The sequence below is a fragment of the Apostichopus japonicus genome, chromosome 14 (assembly GCF_037975245.1).
Source record: "Apostichopus japonicus isolate 1M-3 chromosome 14, ASM3797524v1, whole genome shotgun sequence".
In the NCBI taxonomy this organism is placed as follows: Eukaryota; Metazoa; Echinodermata; class Holothuroidea; order Aspidochirotida; family Stichopodidae; genus Apostichopus; species Apostichopus japonicus.
The window spans coordinates 8,977,855-9,000,702 of NC_092574.1; the positions used below are offsets into that span (position 1 = coordinate 8,977,855).

Consider the following 22,848-nt stretch of genomic DNA (forward strand, 5'->3'; position numbering starts at 1 on the left):
GTCTGAGAGGATGGTAGTCAAAAGCCCTGTACCTGGGCGCCGGAGGGCTCCAGAGAGCCCAACCCTGTGTATCTGCTGCTAAAGAAGTCAAGGACAGCGGCCTGCTTGGTGACCTTGTTAGTGCTTGCAGGACAGCCGCACTCGCAGTACTGATTCAATACCACAGTACCGTTGATGACTCCTTCAGTTATCAACCCGTTGCAATCAGAAAACTCTGAAGAAAAGGAATGTCCTGATGATGCTAAGCTGTACCCTGTAGGGAGGTTTAATGGAGGTTCTTTCCATGCTAAAAAATATTAATCATAATATTGGGGAAAGAAAAGGCGTAGACCTATTGAAAGATAATGATGCCTGAGGCGCCTAACAATATTACTCCGGTCAACGAAAACCTGTCAAGCATAGAGACAAGTATCTTCTGGATGGGAAGCTGCACTGACAAAAAAGTGCCTTGCCCAAGGAAACAACTGAATGATCCGGCCAGGACTCAAACCTGCAAGCCTTAGATCACCAGTCCACTGCCTTCACCACTTGACCACAGTACTCTCTAAAAATGAGTACTGAAGGTACAGAATCTCACTCTGCTGAGTGAGTACGGAATCTTAAACAATGCTGCCCTGCTACAAAAAATGAGACTGAGTACTGAATGGATAGTTTGCTTCATCAGAATCTTAAACAAAGCTACAATGCTACTGTTTATGTGACTCCTACAATTATATGTATGTATTTAAGAACGTATTTAGGATCATCTTGCAAGTAGGAACATGAGAAGAAGCCTCACTGGCTTAACCAAGCTGCAAGCTGACTGAAGTCAGTCTCTTACATACAAATTTAACGTCCATGATTATGAAAAGTCAACAACTCTGTAGCTGGACAACATACATTAATCTTGGGGTGGCCTGAATCGGGGACCTTATGAGTGAAAGGCTTTAACCCTGAGCTAACTGAGCTATAGACCTACTCATCAGAAACAAACTCCCAACAGGGGCTGTGAAGATGGTGAGAGGGTGGGTTTGTAGAAAATCCACCTCATAAATCCCTGGCTGCTTAACGGAGCCCGGGGAGTTACTCAGCAAACACAAAAGCGTTACTAAGCATGTAGTGTTTTGTTATGACAACGTTATGAGTGGTGTAAGAGGTATGTCACCGAAAACGTTTTCAGGCTCATATTTCAAAACGATTTACGTTAAGACAATAATATAACATTAATACAACATTAATATCTCATAGAAACGTTATGTCGACGTTTTTACCACACCACATTTAACGTAATAAACACGTAATAAATGTTATGATAACGTACCCGTTACTCCTCAAATCTCTCCATGTCGAGACGTGTCAATTTCGTAGTGTAGTACAGTAGAAGTATCCAACTTCCTATTGAAACCACCTAGCGCATAGCCACGACTAGGCTATCAGGTGCTACGAAATGCAACTGTGCTTAAAATGTCGGGAACATCGAACATTATTCACGAAGCGCATACTGTATGCTCGGAGCGCGTTAGCGCTTGTACCTTTGTTGGGGTTTTATCCTACCCCTTTTCCAACTTACTACTAACGCGTTTGTCTTGGAAATTCACCCAAAAAATAGAGAGAGAGGTTTATTCCATGGGATCGCTCACGTAGTCGACAGCTCGTTGCAGCAAACGTTGAGCTTACACGTGTCAATCCAGGTGACTGCTTGGCCCCCCCTCCTCTCATAACAAATACACAGCGCGGGAATATTGTCTTGGCAGTTTGCCAAGACTCTTGGAAGGCTTCGTTTTCCTGGCACTTTGCCAAGCTTCGAGAACGTTCTCTTCTTGGCAGGTTGCCAAGGTACTAAGTAACGAGACTGTACTAGAATCGCTTCAGTTTGCGCCTTTTAACATGCTCTGGAGGGGGTTCCACCAGCGTTTTAAACAACAAAACATAAGCAAGGTTTCAAACCTAGACATATGGCGATGAATTATAACGAGAGAGAAATATAATTAGCGAGGAGAATATGACCCATGAATGCACAGGAAATCTATGTCATGTCCTGGTTTCTGCTGGTACTTATTAAACACACATTCGGGATGTGTAATGATAAATGGTGTAGCGATTGCAGTGTCTTTCCGCAATTGATTCGAACCTGTCGTCGCAGCTCAAGCTGCTAGTTCCGGGGGGCAACACTCCCCTGATGAAAGAGACTCTTCCCCCTCTTGGAGGCGGGATTAACTTTGAGGCTGGGGATAAGTATATCTCCGTTTGCCGTGGGAACCTCGCTCCAGCCGGCTTTCCTTTCGGATTGGGCGTTTGCCCTTACTACCCCGTTCTGGGGGCCCAGCAGTTGTTGATCTCATCGGTTCCCTGCTCCGGGACCGACTCCTGGGATCCGGAGTGGAACCTCGGTTCCGCACTCCCTGTGAGGTCTCGCTGGACCCGTGGTCTCTCGAAGCCCATCTCTGTGTGCGTACCTAGCCGGGTACCACTCCTCTCGACCCGGACATTCTGTCCATTCCGGTCGGAATTTCAAATGGGCTATTTATTGGCCTTGAGCCTTGCCCTTGCCTTCCCCCTTGGTCATAGAATCCGGACGGTGCCGGGACCTTGGGGGGCAATATCTCTTTCTCCTCTCTCTCTCTCTCTCCTCCGGCCTCTCTCGCCGGACTCGGGCTCCCGGAGCCTATCTCTGTGTGCGTACCACGCCGGGTACCACTCTCCTCGACCCGGACATTCCGTCCGTTCCGGTCGGAACTTCTAAAGGGCTTTTTATTGGCCTTGAGCCTAGCCTTCCTTGGGTCGGAGGGGAACGTCTGTTCCGGGCTCCTTCTGAGGTCTCGCCGGACCCTGGCTCTCCGGAGCCCCTCTCTTTGCGCGCACCACAACGGGTGCCGCTCTCTGCGACCCGGACGGACTGTCCGCTCTGGCCGTCTTTGTCATGGGCTTTTGGTTGGCCTTGAGCCTTGCCCTTGCCCTAGCCCTTGGTGGTACATCCGGACAGCGCCGGCACCTTGGGTGGCAAAATCTGCATCTCTCTCTCTCTCACATGGGCTTTTGGTTGGCCTTGAGCCTTGCCCTTGCCCCAGCCCTTGGTGGTACATCCGGACAGCGCCGGCACCTTGGGTGGCAAATCTCCATCTCTCTCTCTCTCTCTCTTCTCCGGCCCTCTCCTGGCCTCTCTCCATCTCAACTCCCACCAACTCTCTCACTTCCTCTTCATCTCCTGTCTCTCCTCCGATTCCCTCCAGGGGAACTGTGGGTTCGGTGATAGATCTAACCTGTCCCGGCCTGCTAGCCAGGTGTCGATGTGCTGCCACTGTCTGGTGTGAAAACAAAACAGACTAGACAGAGGTCTCGGAACAGTTCACACATTTAAGGTGGCTTCGAGACATGTCTGAGAAACCCACGTTAAGGAGAGACTAACAGCAAATAGTCTAACGTATCAAACGGAACGACTATAAGGAGGAAGTAGGGTGGGAGTATGCTAACAGAGAGTAAAGTTACGTGACAAAAACAACGCGCCCCGCTAGAGGCTCGCGGCTTACAAGGTACGCTACAATAGTGAAAAACTTCCCACACTTAGAAGCGAACACGTAACCAGAATACATGAAGGAAAAGGACGAAGCATGTAAACAAGGGAGAGAACCCCTCTATCCGCGTACAGAGCGGGAAGGGAGGAACAAGGCTACGAGATACGCCCCAAGTGAAAACTCCCGACACTTAGGAGGTGCACGAGTAGCGAAACCCATGGAGAACATGAAAATATGTACAAATATATGAAGGTTCAAACAAGAACAACAACAACGTAATCGAACCGCCTAGTATTGGATAGGAGTTCGCGGCTTACAAGATACGTTACAAGGAGAAACACTTCCGACATATGGAAGCAACGTAACTAAACATATATGCATCGAAAACTTGTAAAAGGAGGAAACATGTATATAAGGGAGAGAACCCCCTAACCGCGAACCAGCGGAGGGGGGAACAAGGCTACGAGGTACACCCCAAGTCATGAGACTCAGGGCGCGCACGTAGCAACAACTGGAGGAAACATGAAAATATACAACAATATATGAAATCAAGGATACTCCCGTCTTAACATGAAAAACAACGAAACGAGCCGACTATCTCGACTAGTTAGGAGATATCGGAACGTGGCTACAACTACGCTACAAAAGTGAAAACCCACACTGAAAGCGTAAAAATTAACGAAGTACATGAAAGCAAAACATCTTATGCTAAGTAAGAAAAGCTGAAACACATGTACATACGGAAAAACATGCCTATCCGCGTAAACAAGGCGGTATAGGCAACGCTACAAATTACGCTACAAGGGGAAAACCCACACAAAGGCGTAAGAAGTAACGAAGGTACATGAAACAAGCAAAACATATTATCTTTTAAAGTAAGAAAAGCTGAAACATGTACATACGAAAATATATGCCTATCCGCGTAAACAAGGCGGTATAGGCAACGAACGAAGTAGTCTCGCAGAGCTACTACCTGTTACCCTAAAAACGTTACGTAAGAAAAAACGAACGCATGGGCGAGAGTGTACACTAAAAACAGCCCCCAAAAACACCCTTCCCTACAAGAAAAGGATACTTATCAGGCTGGAAAAGATCCTTGGAAGTGCAGAAGTCCTGATAGGAAACTTCTAGAGTATAAATCCAAGGTAATCCGGGCGAATTTCGCGAAAATTTTTCTAACTCCGAAAAACACATTGAGACACTTTGTGGGTAGAAAAATGAAGGAAGGCCATTTGGGCCAGTGAGGGTGTACAGTGTTAAAAGATTACCAGGGCATTCTAGACACGGTAGAATGCGGTGCATAGGTTGTGGGGAGACAGGTAAGTGGGGAACGAAGTAAATTAAGAACACAAACGGTCTCAGGTACGAGGCTTGCATTTAACTAAATTTCTTACATTATCATTTTATCTCCTTTTTCACCTTTAGGTCATTACTAATGTACGGTTGACCTTGTTTAGTTTTTATTTTGCAACAATAACAAAAGTCAATTTAACCCTACTGTACTTTCTTCTTTAATTTTAACTATGTATCGGATCAGTAAATGTAACAATTTAATTGTCAAAACCAAAACTACAGTATAAATACAATATTTGACTTTAACTTTTTAATTGCCTTTTTTTTAAATTGACTTTTTAATTGCCTTTAATTATCTTCAAAATTGATTAAGAACACAAAAGGTCTCAAGTACGAGGCTTGCCTTTAACTAAATTTCTTTCATTATCATTTATTTCCTTTTCACATTTAGGTCATTACTAATGTACGGTTGACCTTGTTTAGTTTTTATTTTGCACCAATAACAAAAAGTCAATGTAACCCTACTGTACTTTCTACTCTAATTTTAACTATGTATCAGATCAGTAAATGTAACAATTTAATTGTCAAAACCAAGACTACATTATAAACATAATATTTGAGCATTATACAAACATTTTAGGAAGAGCGGATGTATAGCTTATAACTGTACAATAATTCAGCACTTAATTCAGTAGTTCTGTAAGAATTAATGAACATCTGAGTTAAAAGCAGGATTGAGCCATAGAAAGGACACCGACATTCTGAGACCACTTGCTGTGGTCTCACTTGTTTACAAACAATCCAACATCAATTTAGTATAATATCATATTAAAGTATAATATCACAGCAAGAGATTTAGATGGGACTGTAGGGAGCACCGACATAACTTTATTTTTAGCTTATAATTGTGATGATCGCCCCTGCAATGGATTAATGCTGTATTTGCACAGATACCTCAAGGTAATAGCCTCAATATTTGGAAAAGGAGAAAGATATCATGTGCAAAAACATTGTTTTGGTACCTATAATGATGCATAAGTGGTCAAATGCAAACATACGGAATATGGCCTTTATATTATAAAGCTAATTAAAATATGGGCAGTAAACAACATGCATCGATCTACAGAACTTTAATACAAGAATGATTAGCAAAAATTAATAAATATTCCTGTGGATAAATAGAATTGCGATGAAACTAACTTTGGATACAGTTTATGTACAGTACAAAGTATGCACAGAGAAGAAGTCAGGCTGATAGTACTGTATGTTAAATGATGGTGTTATAGTATAGTATGTGAATTTAGTAATTGAGAAAGGTAAAAGTTTCATTCAGAATATGTATACATGCTAAATAAGTGGATATTAAAAACAGCATGCTGGTAGATATGTTTTATGGAGAGACTTTTGCAAACATATCCCTCAAATGTTGAGTATGTATTATGAACAGTGTACTGTGGTACATATCTGATAGATCCCTACTTCCCATGTCCTTATCTTTGTCCAGTGCTAAAAAGGATACCAGTTCATTCAGGCACTGTAGAGAGAGTGCCAAGGTTGTCGGGGATCAGGTACAGTTAGTGAGAAGCAAATTAAATAAGAGATATTATACAGGCAAAATATTGCCATTTGAATTTTTTCAGGACGAAGGAACCAGAGCGAAGATTCTCCCAATGGCTACCTGCCATATTTGAAAAAGCTGAATTTCCTAAATCATCTTTGGTATTAATTTTGGTATCTCGTTTTGGGATTTGGATACTTGAATTATCATCACAATGCAGATTTTCACTTTAGTAAAACTATTAGCTTGTTGTACATCAAGATCATCACAGCGATGCTCCATGCATATACACGATTTATGGATGAAGATAAAAAGAATTTTAACATCTTCAAATTTTCAGCTACTGTGACTCTGACTAAAAGACTGTAGACCTTTACCTCATTGTGCACAGCCCATGCTAAGTATTCCATTTGTCAACATTACCTTTCTTGAGACATCAACTTTACAAGGCTTTCAGGTTTTGACCTCTACTGACCAGTTCCTCTACTTTGACCAGTTCCTTGGTATAGAGTCCCATCTTCCAGATGTGAATAACATGCCACTGTCAGGGAGTAACTTGCTACCTAATTATGCAAATTGGCTACATGGAACAGTTTCTTGGTGTATAGTGTTACAACTCATCCTACAGATCTATGTGACTGACATGACATTTCAAGGGAGTTACTAACTGCTACCTTAATTGATGCAACCATGAAAGTACTTGGAACAGTGCTTTAATAGTGTAGAGTATAGCACCTTCCAGGTGTGAGTGACACTTATGGCCACCTACAAACTTGTGGACCTGACCGGTACAGGGTAACGGGTCCCTGGTACAACATACATAGCAATCATGTCTCATACAGTACCACAGAACATTGGCTACTTGAACCCCAAGTGCTCCCTGATAACAGCAAATACAAACCAATCACTAGATATTTTCTAAGCCAATGCAGCCGAAGGTGGGGATTCTACACCAGTTGGTCCCATGAGAGGAATTAGTGTTCAACATGCTGACAATGAATATGTTCCAGTACATAGGCCTACTACCTACAAGCACCTTGTCTTCCATCCATATCAAACCCATGCAAATCAAAATTACCTAAAATAACTGTAAATAATTCTTCTTATTCCTCACAATTCTTCTTTAAAAAGTTTTGTCTCCAGTGCCCTTTTTTGTAAAGAAGAAATCGGAGACTATGAATGGATTGAAAACTTTATAGATCTGACATTTGATAAGTCATGCACTGTTCAACTGTACTTGCAGCTCTATCAAATAAACTGTAGCCTGTTTAACCACCAAACTTACACCAGACAAAAGAAAGATAAAGGCACAAAATCCCTGTTTGGATTTAGAGACAGGTCCTCACGGATAAACATACATAATTGACAGTATATATGAACCATATTTCAGTACAGTAAGTCCCATCCCCACCTTCCTTCCTTCCTTCCTTCCTTATTGCCACAATCAAAACATGATTCATTTGTAATAACAAAGTTTAAATAGTGATTATTAGTAATTATTCTTCCTACGTGGTCATAACTTTTCTGTTTCCTTTGTGTCAAATGTTATCTAATACTTTTTGTCAAGGCGGACTTGTTGGAATAAGCTATGCGCCCCCAGTCTTCCTACACCTCCTTGTAAAAATGTTGTACTATTTGTATATTTGCACTGTGGAAATAAACTCGAACTCAAATTATACCAAACCCTTCCTTTTTGGAAGTTATAATTCTCCTGATATGACAGTGTCATATGCTGTGCAGCTTTTGGAGATACATGTGCACTCTTTATTTTGCTGTTGATTTCCATGTTACAAAAAAGATCTGTGCTGGTATTTCATATTCTACGATAAAGTTGGCCCGTAACGATGTTTTGTGCTTCCATTTCGATAACATGCTATCATATTTAATTTCTTAAAACTACCGACCGGTATATAATAGGGAATATGTGAATTCTTTACCATAGACCATAGATTGAATAGCTAAACTGTTCATTTCCAGCAACATACTTTGCAACAATTTCCAGAAAGTAACATTACGAAGCTAAGAAGAAATGGAAATGGTAAAAGGGTGTCACAGGATGTCTATCAAATTTCAATGTTAGTCACAGTGCTTATCATCCACATGCTTCATGTACATATAAATTTGATGTCTATAATTTAGGAATTCAAATCTCCAACATGTGTGGGAAAGGAATTGCGAATGCTTGCTTTTAGCATATAAAGTAGTAACACAAATTAATGGGGTTTCTCAATTTGCCTGACAAAACATAAAGAATTATCAACCAACAAGCCAGTAACCAATCAAAACCATGCAATATATACCTAAGAATTAGTTCATGTCATTAGCTTGGATTATCAGTCGGAAGAAAAAAAAACCTGTTCGCCCGTCATTAATTCCTAGTGGCTTGATACTTCTAGGTTTACGGAACAACAAATGTGATATATTGATCGATAATCCAGGTTTTATCCAATTACTGAGCAAATTGGTTTGCTATAGAGCCCTCCTGATCTCACCAATCCGCTGTCAAGAAAACAGTCATATGACAGTCTGAGAGGTTTGTACTTATTCTAGTATTCTACTTCACGGGTTTGACTAGAAGGAGATGCAATCTGACCATTTGTGTCAGTCCTTTCCTCTGGACATGTTTACAGTTTTATGTTAATAATGACAGAATATGTGATTTAGCACAGCTTTGTTTATAACCTACTTAAATAACATCATCAAAGAAAAGTGTGAACCCTAAGGAAGGATATCGCTACCAGAATAGATTACTGTACTTCTCAAATGGTAGATTCGGAACGTCGATGTGATGGACGTTAACTCGGAGGAGGGTCAATGGTGGGGGGGGGGCACAGTGTTAAAATGTTACCAGTTAATAGGTTATGTAGATGGGATAGTGCAATATGTATGGTCGAGATAGGTTACAGAGGAGTGCAGTCAATCAATATTTACCTTTGAAAGGACATAATGGTACATTTAATATAGAACATCATATAAAACCATATATATCTATTTATCAATACAAAACTGCCTTAATACGTAATTTGCAGTTCATCTTATGATGATGATGATATTTTCAAATAATTCCCAAAGGCTGGATTTTTGGTTCTTCTGATCATCTGAGTGAACTAACTCTCTGGTTGGAAAATATCCAAAACCAGCCATGAATTTATAGTATAGGCTGACTTAACTGTACATTAAATGTATACAAATCTTAGAAGTACACACTTTTGGTACTACGTATGTACTGTACAATAAGAACAATGTACCACATCATTATCATTTATAAACTATATAATCACTGTTGTACTGAGCACTAAATACGGATACTATTGAAAAGATTTATGACTACTTAAACTTAGGTCCTTATTGGAGGATGTGGGCGATTATTAGCTGCCAGTTGGTTACAAATATTTAACAACCTATCCTTCGAGCAAGCTAAATAGTTGAACTATCTTAGTTCTGGCTGAGAGTGAAGATGTAGTGGGGAGACAGGTAAGCAAAGAAATGAAGTAAATGTTAGTTACGTCCCATTTAACGCATAATTAGTCTGTGGGTTCTGGCCTATCATTTGAAAGTGCACATTGGGGGGGGGGGCACAGTGCTGATAATGCTACCAATTGTTTAACCTGTTAAGTATGTCTGGGAAAGTGCATGACTTTAGAGGGGACAGAGAAAACAGGAGTAAGTCATTTGAGATATTATGACGGATGAAGAATATCGTTAAGAAATGACAGAAAATACATTAAAGGTATCCAATCCACTGCTAAATTGGCATGGGCCAATATTCTGTTTTAAGGAACTTAATTGTCCCTGAAACAGACAGCTTACATTCTAATGACTGAGCACTATGAGTGTAATGTCAGTGGAATTTGTAAAGTTGTATGGACAAGAATCATATCAGCTCCGGTAGTCCAATATTTACAATGCCAATTGGAGCATGTTAAATTCACTAACTTGAACATTTCATTTGCCAAAAGTTTTTCAGACTTTTACTTGTCAAAATTTGGTAAATGGGTCACTAAGTTATTTTATTTCTGAAGCTTATCTATCCCATAAATCATCAATTATTTCAAAAATACATGATTCATATTAATCTACCCACGTAATGTACTCTTTACAACTGAACCGTTCGAAAGAAACTGCAAAAAAAAAGTGTCAATCCTTTCCGTTACGAGTTTGTTGAACCTAATTAATGCAAAAAACAAAAACAAAAAACCGATCTTTGAACTCACCAGCTCTGTTATGCGGCAGCACACCTCTACCAGATGGTAGTAAACCCCACAGAGGATCCTCTGCATCAAGACCTCGGCTCTCAATAATTCTCGTCCTCTCCTCTCTCAATTTCCTGCGTGATTTCAAACGAATGGAAAAGAGAAACTCCACTTGTTAAATGCCACGTTCTTCGGAATTTTAGCATCCACCACTGTCTGGATCAGCCAGACAATTTCTTTCCTTAGGATATATGCTGTTTCCCTGCAATGATCTGTGGTAAGGAGTTTCACACCTCTGGGTAAATAGCCCCGTAAGGTATTTAATCCTCAATTATTGAGTGATACTGCACCGACGACATGCAAAGTACACTTTTATTCAACAAAAATGTTCACACCTAGTGTTATATAGCTGCTATGACCATGAAAGGCCCTTGATAGTCATTTCTAATCATTGGAATTTATCTATACTGACGTTCTCGGTGCTATTAATTATTTTAGCAGGTATAGTAGAGATAATGACCAGAGGAGTACATGATGTATCATGTGAATTCATATATATACATCTGTAATATTATGCATCAGAGGGACATTATGAATGGCATTCAATTTCAATCATCACTTCACACTATGTCACTGTAAAGTAATTAGTCCATTTCATGCAAGTTAGGATCATAGCAGCTACTCAGTATTTAAACCAGTGGTGGTTTCAGGAAGACGTGGGAGGGGGTGGGGGAGGGAGGGGGAGGGAGGGGGAGGGAGGGAGGGGAGTGAGAGACAAGTAACGGTAGATAAGAAGTTACTGCCAATCAAAACATTAGTAAAAATTGAGGAATGCCTGTGTGAAAATTGTGCTACAATAGTTTCCCTGTGTACCTTGTTTTGAGAAGAATTATGTTTGTACAGGTAGCTAACTTTTAGCACTAACATTATTTCAGAAGAGGGGGCCCCAGGATGAATCTATGAAAAGACCACTGCTCCATCCCTTGAATCTATGAAGATGAGACCAGTGTTCCATCCCTTGAATCTATGAAGATGAGACCAATAAGTACTCCATTCCTCGAATGTTTGAAGATGAGACCTTCCAGCACTGAAGTTCTAACTTTAAATGCATGGAGATGAGACCTGATATCTTTTTATGTTAAAAGCACTGGGATATGCACATCATTCTGGCCTTTGTGATGGGGCAACAAAGGTTCTATCTAGCTGAAATGAACAATGTTCACTACCACATCTACAGTTAGGGAAATGACTAGTAGATTGGATTTATTCAAAGTCAAGCATATATCTCACATACATGCCCCCTAACAGGGCTAACAACCATTCCACACTGCAAGTAGTTCCGTAACTACCAATTTTCAGAGTATTTATTAAGATCACCAGGTTTCAAACCACAATACTGTATTTAATTGGGATAATTGCATAGTGAATAAAGAAGACATGATGATCTGTTACAGATTATCTGGTGATCAACAAATTGGTTAACCACATATTTGTCTACCACAGGAAAGAGAACTATGAAAGTTGCTCATCAGTTGCCCTAAAAAAATGCAAAAGATCTGCTTTGTATGGAAAGTTGACTTAACATGCATGCATGCTGATGACAATATTTCTCTTATTGTAACTAACAGACAAATATGCTCCAAATTGCCTTTCAAATCAATCTGTACACTGTGCAAATATGTAGATAGCTCTCCTTCATTAATTCAAAAGCATTGTAGCACTACCACAGAATCTCACATGAACTGAGGGCTTTGGCATTTTAAGAAGTGCTGGGTGTTGTATAGTACTACTGTACAGTATCTCCATATACAAGTATGCAACATATATATATATACAAATTATCAACACATGTATCATTATCATGATGTGAAAATAATCTGAATATTGATTATTCAAATTTCCTATTGCTTGCTACTTTGTTGGTATACATAACAGGTTTGCCTTAAATGCATTATAGTGTAATGTGATTTTATAATGCAAAATACAAGATCAATAGTAATTCACCCTTTATCCTTATTATTGTCTTTAATTAATCTTTATTGCTATCAGTGAAAAATGAAATTAGCTTGGATGGATACAGTATATTTAAACTTTATTACCAAACTGGGCTATTATTATGATTATCAGTTCAAATGTTATTCGTGAGTGGAAATATGCTTTTATCTATCTACTTTTGTGCTGTACCTTACAATGGTATCAGCAGTAGTCAATGTACAGGGTAATTATGTGCACGAATATTACAACGGTTGGTCAGATTGATCCTAATATACAACACAAAGGTTTAGTTCTATAATATGTATAATATATGTTATAGTTCGAGAAAACAGTTCTAATTTGAGTGCAACATCGTTATGTTTCAATCCAGCTATTGAGGTTTTCATGGTATTACCCATTAAATTATATTTTATAAACACACCGTTAATGCTCAGGGATTTTGAGGTGACTACCTCGGTTCCTCTGTATAAAAGCTTTTGTTAATCTATTGTTTCTTGTAAATTCTAATAACTCAAGCCAAACATGTTCTTTTCACATCATACAGTCAAGGGAGATTTATTGGATGACATTCAACACCATTTGTCATTGGAAACATGTGTACATAATGTATTGTAAACATGTAATTTGAGGCCATAATACTTGTCTATTCTTTCCCATCGAGTTTTGTGTTGCTTCTGGCAAACTGACCTATTATGACTAGTCATGGCCAAGTCGTTTGTAATGCTCTTTTCCTCTCATGCATACATGCCTCAGATTTCGTTTATGCCTATCACGAATGTGCTTGCCCACTTCATTTTACAAGCCCGAGGATCTGTCCGATACAAACGTCTTGGACATTTCTCCAAAGAGGGGCGTGAACTTATGCAAACCACATCATCTTTATTCATCCTTAAGTTACGCATGAGATCGTGTGTCTTCCAAAGCAATAAGCGAGCGTATCGCAGTGTACAAACTAATCTAAGGCCAAGTGAATGTTCACTGCGGGAGGGAGGGCATGAATAAACATTTTGGGGGAAGTGGACCTAATTGGCAAACCTGATTGGCTTCTTTGCCTTTCCGAAGCAAATCTGCCAAAATCAAAGGAAAAAATATGGATACTGTAGCTTATAAGAAATGTGCAAGACCCTTGTATCAATCAAAAGCGTTGCCAGGGGGGCATTCTCTGGGCAGTACAGCAAATAGATACGGGAAACAGCTTTGTGAAAAAGAAAGGTACACTAGGCTGTTCATACTAGGGTCTTATCAAGAATATATAATGACAGGTGTACTAGACTTAGTAGTCCAGTCACTTTAACTGATGAACCTCAACTGTTTAAAGGGTTATTTTTCGTCCAACCTGGACTGATTATCAGTGCATGCGTTTCATTAGATTACAACATACCAAATTTAATTTTGTGCCTCAAGTCATCCTTTAAGATGACTAGCTTCAACACTTTTCCCACAGCCATAAAACAATGACATAATGTAATTATGCACTACACATTGCACCAGTGCAGCATGCTTAATGAGTCACAGGTTCTGTGCATTAATTCATTGCTCATGAGAAATTACAATATATCATTTGAACACATTTTGAATACTAGAACCAAGAAAGGTTCTTCCAGTGCTACTATGAGCGAGCTGTCTGACTCCCTCACACACATTGTAGCTAAAATTAGATGCAATCACTTTTAATGAAATAAAATAAAAATATTAAAACTTGTACAATAATTATCACTATGCAAACTGAAAAATGTCACGGTTTTGGAATATGTTCAACTTTCAATACAGAGGTTTTCTAAATTTGATCACAATCAAATCGGACGACTAGGTCAACCTTGATGGAATACCACTATACTGTACCTCTGGTCTGGGATGCTCTCTAACCATCTTTCTCTTTTTATCACGCCGGCCATTATGGCCATATTTGTTTTTTTTGGTGGGGGGAGCAAAAATGTAACACTGATATGGGGGAGGGATCTAAGGGGACAGGTTTCCTCTCCCCTTTGGGAATTTTTCTATAAGCAACGTGACTTAGATGCAATATGGTGCTATCATTTGACAATTTTTTCACATTTATGCGTAGCATTGGAAGCTGTTTCTTATACAAACAATCAGCCTACTTCTATATTATGGATAAGTAGCAGATCTGATTGGGGGGGGGGCAACTGGGTGGGGCAAGAGGATATCTGGGGAAGGCATTTCCCTATCATACCCTCCCCAGTCACATAGCCCAACCACTGTGTATGATCCATCCTCACATAAGCATATATAATTAATGAAAAGAGACTTACCATACTCCAAAAGAAAAGGACAACTTTGTTATAATATTATTGGCACTCTGATAATTTTAATGACTAGTACATTATTTGTATACAAAAAATTGAATCCTATTTAGATCTACAAAATGTGTGGTACCCTGTTTTAACGAGAATGACACTTCTTTTCAGCACACAAGTTTTTATCATGATGCAAATAAATGTAAATTGCAAATTACTAAATAAAGCACTGTACCGTACCACTTGTTTTCTTTTCTTTTTTGGGGGGAATTGTAATATTCAGTTTTCTTATCTCCAAGTGCCCACTGAAAGTGACATGAACATTAGCAACTCCACACTTGAAGATTAAGTTACATACAGTAGACGTCTTGCTCATTTTGTATAAAGTTCTAAACATATATATTGAAATGGGGGACCAGGCAGGGGTACAGGAAAGAAAGAGATAGCTGATAATCTACAGTTTTAACCATGATGAATGGTCTGAACTTCTGTAAACTCATGCAACATAACATGTCAGATTTTTAATGGTCATCCAAAAAAATGACCAGATTTCTGTAAGGACAACTAAAATCAGCTCTGGAGGCTGTCCAGAGGATGGCTAGTTGTTAACATCAAATTCAGATTTCCTTGTAACCAAAAAAACCTCAATTAGATTAAATGATTAATTGGTATCACCTGCCATCACTTTTGAGATATACTGAAATAGAACAAACACATGGTGGTTGTCCCACTCTATGATCCATGGCCTGGGAGTATTTACTGGCCCAAAGCTGGTGTTCTATTCACAATAACTGCACATCTCTCCTACGGTATATTGACAGTCAAAGTTGTGTCAGACAACCAAAACCTGAGACCTGGTTGTCCGAGGACGGGGGTGGAGAGGGGGAAATGCTCAAAAATTTGCTCTGCATGACAAACGGCAAACATTCCCCTTTATCTGGGCAATGCAGACAAGCCCTAAATATGCTGTATAAATTTCTATTAGTGTATAAATATTAATTTGCTGTATGTTGATATTCAGGATCTGGACCATATCAAATAGGTATTTTTAATCAAGGTTTGGCTAAAGTACAAAGTGGTCTGAAACCATCATTTCTTCATCTATATGTAAATGCATCAGATTGATACTAGTATGGGTAAGATAAGACACATTTTTGCGTGACGCACTTTAAATGTTCCATCAGCATCGTTTATGTTTTCATTCAAATGCCTCAATACAGCAAAGTGATAACAATCAAACTAATGCTCCTTTTTCACTGTATGCTTTGAGTTCCGGAGGACCTCAGCAGGTTCAAAATGTATGTGACGTTTGAATGTCTTAACTGATGCTTCAAAAAGGAAGAAAAAAAAAAAAAATGAGTAATGTCAGACAGTGTTTGTTAGATTGCATTCCCTTCCACATATACTGTATGCATAGCAAAATGCTTGCTTCCAAAGTTACCATTAAAAACGTGCCCGGGTTCTGTTCTGAGGCTGTTTATGAAAGGCAGAAAATCAATGAAATCAATAACTGAGAATCAAATTGGTGCAACAAATTATGACACTGAATTACCTCACAAGTGTATGAGAACTAGAGTGTGAAATTCAAATTAAAGACTCTGGAATAGCCGAGTACTCAGTACAGTATACATGCTGCCAAACCTGTTTAAGTACCAATGTACAGTATCTGAACAAATATTGAGGGGGAACTCATTTATATATATAGACAGACTCTATATAAATACACTGATCCAGACGGTTGCAAATGGGTCAGGGTTGCATTTATAATTGTGGGGTACACCCTGCCTGGACTTACAACTGGATGTCAGATCTAAATTTGGTTCATAGAGTATTGAAAAGGAGGTACCTAACTGTAAGTGAATTATTGTTAGAACCTTTTTGGTATCCCCCATGGCTCACTGTAGAATAAAACATTATCGACTGTGGAATAGTCAAACGACATTGGTGACATGCTGAACCAAAAAAAAAATTGTATGTGTCTGAAAAAATGTGAAGGGGACCTGCAAAGTATTCTAGACGATGTAATTCTCTGGGCCTTGATTACAACGAAAATTCAACAGTACGCCAATACTTTGGCTGCTAGTGTCATAACAAGCACAACCTAGAGTCTTGTAATGTTTCAGTCTTTTGATATCCCCCATGGCTCACTGTACGAGAAAAAGGTTTCCACTTTATAAAGGTTTTCAGGTCGCAATTAATTTTCAGATTCACCCCACTGTAAATAATGTCCTGAACTGCAAATTTATCTGTGTAACCCTACAGTATAATATCTGTTGTGTAAACCTTACCTGTCTTCTCACAACCTAAGCACTCTCCATCTACATCGACAATTGACTACTGTGCCATTGTTCGATGGCCAAAGGAAAAAAACAACATTTGTGTGAAAAATGCCACTTTGATACAGATAAATAATATATAATAATATATATATATATATAAATAAATAAATACCATATATTAAAGTGCTGTTATCATGAAATAAAACATGCTCAAGAGCACTGTACAAAAGAACCAATACCATGAATATATAATTACCAAACTAAAGAAAACCTTAAAGTAATAACAACAGCAATAAAAGTAGAAGTAAAACATGCTCAAGAGCACTGTACAAAAGAACCAAATCCTGGAATATAAAATAACCAAACAAAAGAAAACCTAAAAGTAATAACAACAGCAGTAAAAGTAGAAGTAAAACATGCTCAAGAGCACTGTACAAAAGAACCAAATCCTGGAATATAAAATAACCAAACAAAAGAAAACCTTAAAGTAATAACAACAGCAATAAAAGTAGAAGTAAAACATGCTCAAGAGCACTGTACAAAAGAACCAAATCCTGGAATATAAAATAACCAAACAAAAGAAAACCTAAAAGTAATAACAACAGCAGTAAAAATAGAAGTAAAACATGCTCAAGAGCACTGTACAAAAGAACCAAATCCTGGAATATAAAATAACCAAACAAAAGAAAACCTAAAAGTAATAACAACAGCAGTAAAAGTAAAACCTGATAAAAGACAGGGTAATAAACCACAATAAAGAAAATAAAAAATATAAATATACATAAATATGGGCACAGTAAAGTGAATAAAACAAAGAAAAGTGAATAAGATTAATGCCCATACTCGAGCCTAAAAAGATAAGTTTTCAAGTGCTTCTTAAAAGTGTCAATATGTGTGATATTTCTTAAGTGATGGGGAAGAGAATTCCAGTGACCTGCAGCACTAAAAGAACAATCTCCATATGTGACTTTGTTAGTATGAGGAATGAATAGAGAAAGATGACTTTGGGACCGTAAGGCCCTAGCTGGCGTGTAGCGTTTAACTAAATCAGACATATAACTAAATACAGATGTGGTTCCTATGACCATTTGAACCAGCTCTAAGCAAACCCAGGAATGAAAATTTGCGAACTCCAAATTTTGCTGTTACTGCATTCATGAACAGAAAGAACCAAGATCAAACATTTCGACAAAAGCAAACAATATACCTACTGTTAAGCTTGCTCTGGCTTGTTGAAGCTCACTCACCTCTAGAGTGAACTTGTCTGTCTACTGTATCTGTCTGTAAACCAAACCTACTGTAGGTATTTGATCATACCATTGTCCATAGTTTTACAAGTCTTGGGGGGGGGGGGGGAACTATTGTAGCTGTATCTTTTGTCATCAGCATGATCAACTGAAAACAATAGCCTGATCTAATTTCCACTTTGGTTGAATTTATCTACAGTACTTACTTCAGTCAGGTGTAGCATTAGGATTCTTTATACAAAGGCATTTAAAGGACGCAGTGTCAACAACAATCCTGCTGGTGTGACAAGGTCTTCAATTGTATTACAGATGATATATAGAATGAAAGAGGGGCTTACACATGTATATAATTGTTATATAAAATTTTCAAATTTTTTTGAGTATACAACTAGACCTTAATTCAATACATGTGTCCTCGCAGAACATATGTTTACTATACTGTCGGTAATAGAGGCCGCCTTTTGTCAAAATTTTAGTTGTTAATGTAACAATCGGTCAAGAAAGTAAAGGCAAATAAATAGAGGGCAGGTCATATTTCTTGTATCCCTCTTGCTTTCCAAGGTATTCACCAACATGTATGTAAAATGTATGAATGAGTGCCCGCCCCCCCCCCCCTTTAACACCACCTTGATACAGACATCAACTTGTTTGTCTACCCCTGTATGTAAATTGTGTTAACCTCTAAATTCAGACATTGATTCCATTTCTCTTCATTGTTCTAACCTAAGGGAAAATAAACCTATTGATACAAATGTTTCATTTTAACAAGAAAATTTCACATTTGAGGACTCAGCTACATAGCAGTCCACATGTGATAAAACAGATTGTAGAATATTTTCGTATGTTCTACCTTAAAAATCACTGCAAAAAGCTGTTTTAATGGAAACTGACAAGGTTCTTAATCTTGGTATTCAATGGTACTGATTCCAATAGCAACAGTTTGCCACCTAACTAAGTTTAAATGGTTCCCATTATGCCCCACCCACCCCCCTCCCCCTTTACAGCAGGGTTCTTTGGTGTTCTACTTTGTTAAGCCCAAAGGCTTCCTACAACACTTCCTTTCACAACCATGTTGTACTCACTTCAAGTAAATATGTAATATTGTTGTTAAATAACAACCCATGAAATTAAGTTAATACAGTAATGTACTCACCCTGCCAAGCCATGTGTTGGGAGAGTATGTGTTGCTCCCCCTAGGCCATCATAACTAACTAAGACATCTGTCCAGGGGTCTAAAACGTAGACCAATGTTTGTGTCTGCAAAAACAAAGGAAAACAAAGAAAATTCATTACAATAGTTATAATAATTAAGCCAACACAACTGTTATCTTCAGCTGACATACAGTATGATTCAGATGTTTGTGAAGAGCTACTCTCTCAAAATATGATAAGACAAACTTTCATTCATTTGGGAGATACCTGTACCTTGATACGAAGGATACAATGATTAAAAAAAAAGGGAAAAAAATCCCTTCTATGCACTTTGGGAGGTAGAATGAAAACGGAAATGACCGGTCACTGCGAGTGTACAGTGTTAAAGGTTTACCAGTTCACTCCATAAGTAAGTGTGGAAGAGGAATAGTGCTTTGATTGTAAGGAGACAGGTAAGCAAGTGAGTAAATTTATAACCATCCCAGATAGAGAAACTTGCTTCATTTGGGAGACACCATGATTCAAAGTCCTGTCAGAGGACTGCCTTTTTGTAAATCTGTGATGTCATAGTGCCACAAGGAAGTGAAACCTTTACTTTTCCTTTGGTGTTCCTTTTAACATATTTTCAGGGTGCATCTAAAACATCACTGAAACCAATGCCAGAATGAGGTCTTGTTAAGGACCTATTTATAAGTTTGAATCGGCATTTCGAAAACACAGGAATTAGAAAATTGTCATGAACAAAACTATTTAAAAATTCATGCATAAGAGCTCAATGATCTATGGCTTTGTCTAGTGTCTTTTACAGTAAATTTATCGACCAATGGACGATGCGAAATTAGGATAAATTATTCGATCACTATATTTTGCAAACGTAAGTAAAAATCACATGTACGGTAAGTATATTGTCATGCGGAACCCCCAAATGTAGCATTCCATCTTCATCATCCCCTTACCCCCTCTTCCGTACGCCCTCTCCTAAATCATAATCTACAATTACTTTTGTTGACTTGTTAATATGTGAAATATCACCGACATATGACAATTACATCTCTACTCTGCCTGACTGTCTTATTCTCAAGTAAACAATGTACAAACTCTAGCTTAGATTTAACTCCTCCATCTGGCAGCAAACAGCTAGAACGGTTTTATACGGCCAGCGCTCGATCGAGCCACACATATACAAAGAGAAGCTTAGTTGACTTGATAGCGATAAATTGGTAGCTCGATATTAAGGCACTTTCACCTTGGAGAGCCAATACTGTACTTCAGTACAAAATCCTCATTTAAGACCCTCTGAAAGTAGAATTGACCGCCAAATTCACCTAAAGGGATTAAGAGCGAAATTGGATTCTTCCACGCCATCTTGTAGATAATAATGACACTGTGGGATAGGGAGGTGGATATCGGGAGTCTCTGCCGTATACATCTCTTAATTAAAATGGGAGGTTATCCGAGTTCAGAATATTTCCACATTTCCAAAGAAGGTGTCAGCAATTTTGCCGGACGGAGAGAGGGATTTCTGAGAAGGTGGTGACATGCAGGTCTAATGCAGGCACGTTACATCATCAATTAAATTAATACACCAATTTGACCCATCCTTGAAGGATGAAAGTAGGAAAATATTTTTGTTGTAGATTTAATTACGTACAGTTATATATCGCAGATATGAACAAATTTTACACTGCTTGCATGAACTCAATCCTGAACTCTACTCCAGCACATGAAACTCTTCAGTCAGCCTCTCAATACAGGATAACAACACACAAAAAGTGCAAACAAACAAAACAAAAAAAATCTAGAGCTATTTGTTGTACAGTAGCATAATATAACCAAATCTCTAAATTGCATTCCATATCAGTCAAGGCCAAAATTAATGTAAAATTGGGATTTATCCAAATGTAGCTGGTACTACTCTATTGTTTATAATACATAACTTTAATCAAATAAATAAGCGGGCAACATTTTTCCAAACAATCAATTTACAATCAACAATGAGGCCTGGTTACGGAAATCTTTGCACTGTATCGTCGTTGTAGTCATGGTAACGCTATGTAGTATTTATACAATTTACTAATACCACAATGTTACAGAATGTTATGACTCAATCTTCAGACAGCCACCCTTCATTAAGATATACCTGTTCACTGGGGAAAAAGATCCTGGCATTACTTTAAATCAGCTTGTTAAATGTCCATTGTAAATGATAAACCTTCAATGCACACTAAAATCCTGTACAACATCAAAATTATAGGTCATTAGCTTGACTAGTCAAGTGACATCATGGCCGCCAACACAGTAGATCTATGTGCAAAAATAATCAGAAAATTCAGGGAAAGGTAGTTGTGACTAGTTACTTTTATACAGAGGGTGTAAGAATATTAGTCTCTTCTTTGAGGTCACTGCAAAACCCCGGGGTTTAAATTTCTCCTTTAAGAAACACAGGTCTAAAAGACACACATGTCCAAATCTTATGATGGCCCTGCAAAAGTAGCGAGTTATTTTTTTGTGTAATCCATGACAGAAAAAGTTTGTGTCCCACAGATTGAAATGTGTTTGTTTTGTTTTAAATTAATCGGCAAGCAGTTTTACACCCAATCCCATCATTCTTGGTAAGACTTATGGCGGACTATTAAGTTACAGAGTTGAAATGTAAATTATACAGCCTGGGAGACTGTACAAGTTTCCTATTAATCCTTAACAATAAGAAATTGTACCAATGCTATCATACCTGTATGCTATCATATTGCAGCATTTTGAATATACAGTGACAAATTTAGTGTGAATAAGTGAAACGTTCTGTGATAGATTTGCATATTTACATGTAAACATCTACAAATGAAAAAGACAGAATTTTCTTAATTACTTAAGAAACCTCCTTTAATATGTACAGGTATGCCTATCCAAAATTTAACACTGTTCAGATCATGTTCCTTTTATCAACAATACTATCTTTGTATAACTGAATCAGATCATGTTTGCATACTATCTCTTTAATTCTATTGAGGGAGCTATATCACAATATAAACATTCCTTATATTTGTGAAACACTGTCTTTTTTCCAAATAGCCGAGCTGTAATTCAAGCTGTAATTGCATTTTAAAACGTACTTTAAGTTCATGAATATTTCAGTAATCTGCAGTATTTAAGTACACAGTTACTCATTAGTTATGCAATAAATTATGTTTGTTGGCATTTGTATTACCAGAATGTTAAGTTGATGCTTTAACTCTAATTAAAAAGTACAGAATCCAAATATATTCTAAGATGTAAAAGCTCTGTGAAAACACAGTAACTGTACGTTGTCTTAGGCATGGTAGATTCGGAAGGAAGAGAAAGTGGGCAGTGGAAGTATGTGGGCTACAGGGGAGGCACAAGGGTG

General features: G+C 38.3%; 1 protein-coding gene across 4 annotated transcripts in view; it reads right to left on the minus strand.

Annotated features, from left to right (window-relative positions):
* LOC139980075 (cGMP-dependent 3',5'-cyclic phosphodiesterase-like) overlaps positions 1-22,848 on the minus strand; it is a 126,876-nt gene that overhangs the window by 85,048 nt on the left and 18,980 nt on the right. For all 4 annotated transcript variants that reach the window (XM_071991441.1, XM_071991440.1, XM_071991444.1 and 1 more), the window contains 2 exons: positions 19,468-19,571; positions 10,557-10,669 (listed from right to left, as the gene is read on the minus strand). In XM_071991441.1, coding sequence (XP_071847542.1) covers positions 10,557-10,669; positions 19,468-19,571 — 217 coding nt within the window. The remainder of the gene's footprint in view (positions 1-10,556; positions 10,670-19,467; positions 19,572-22,848) is intronic.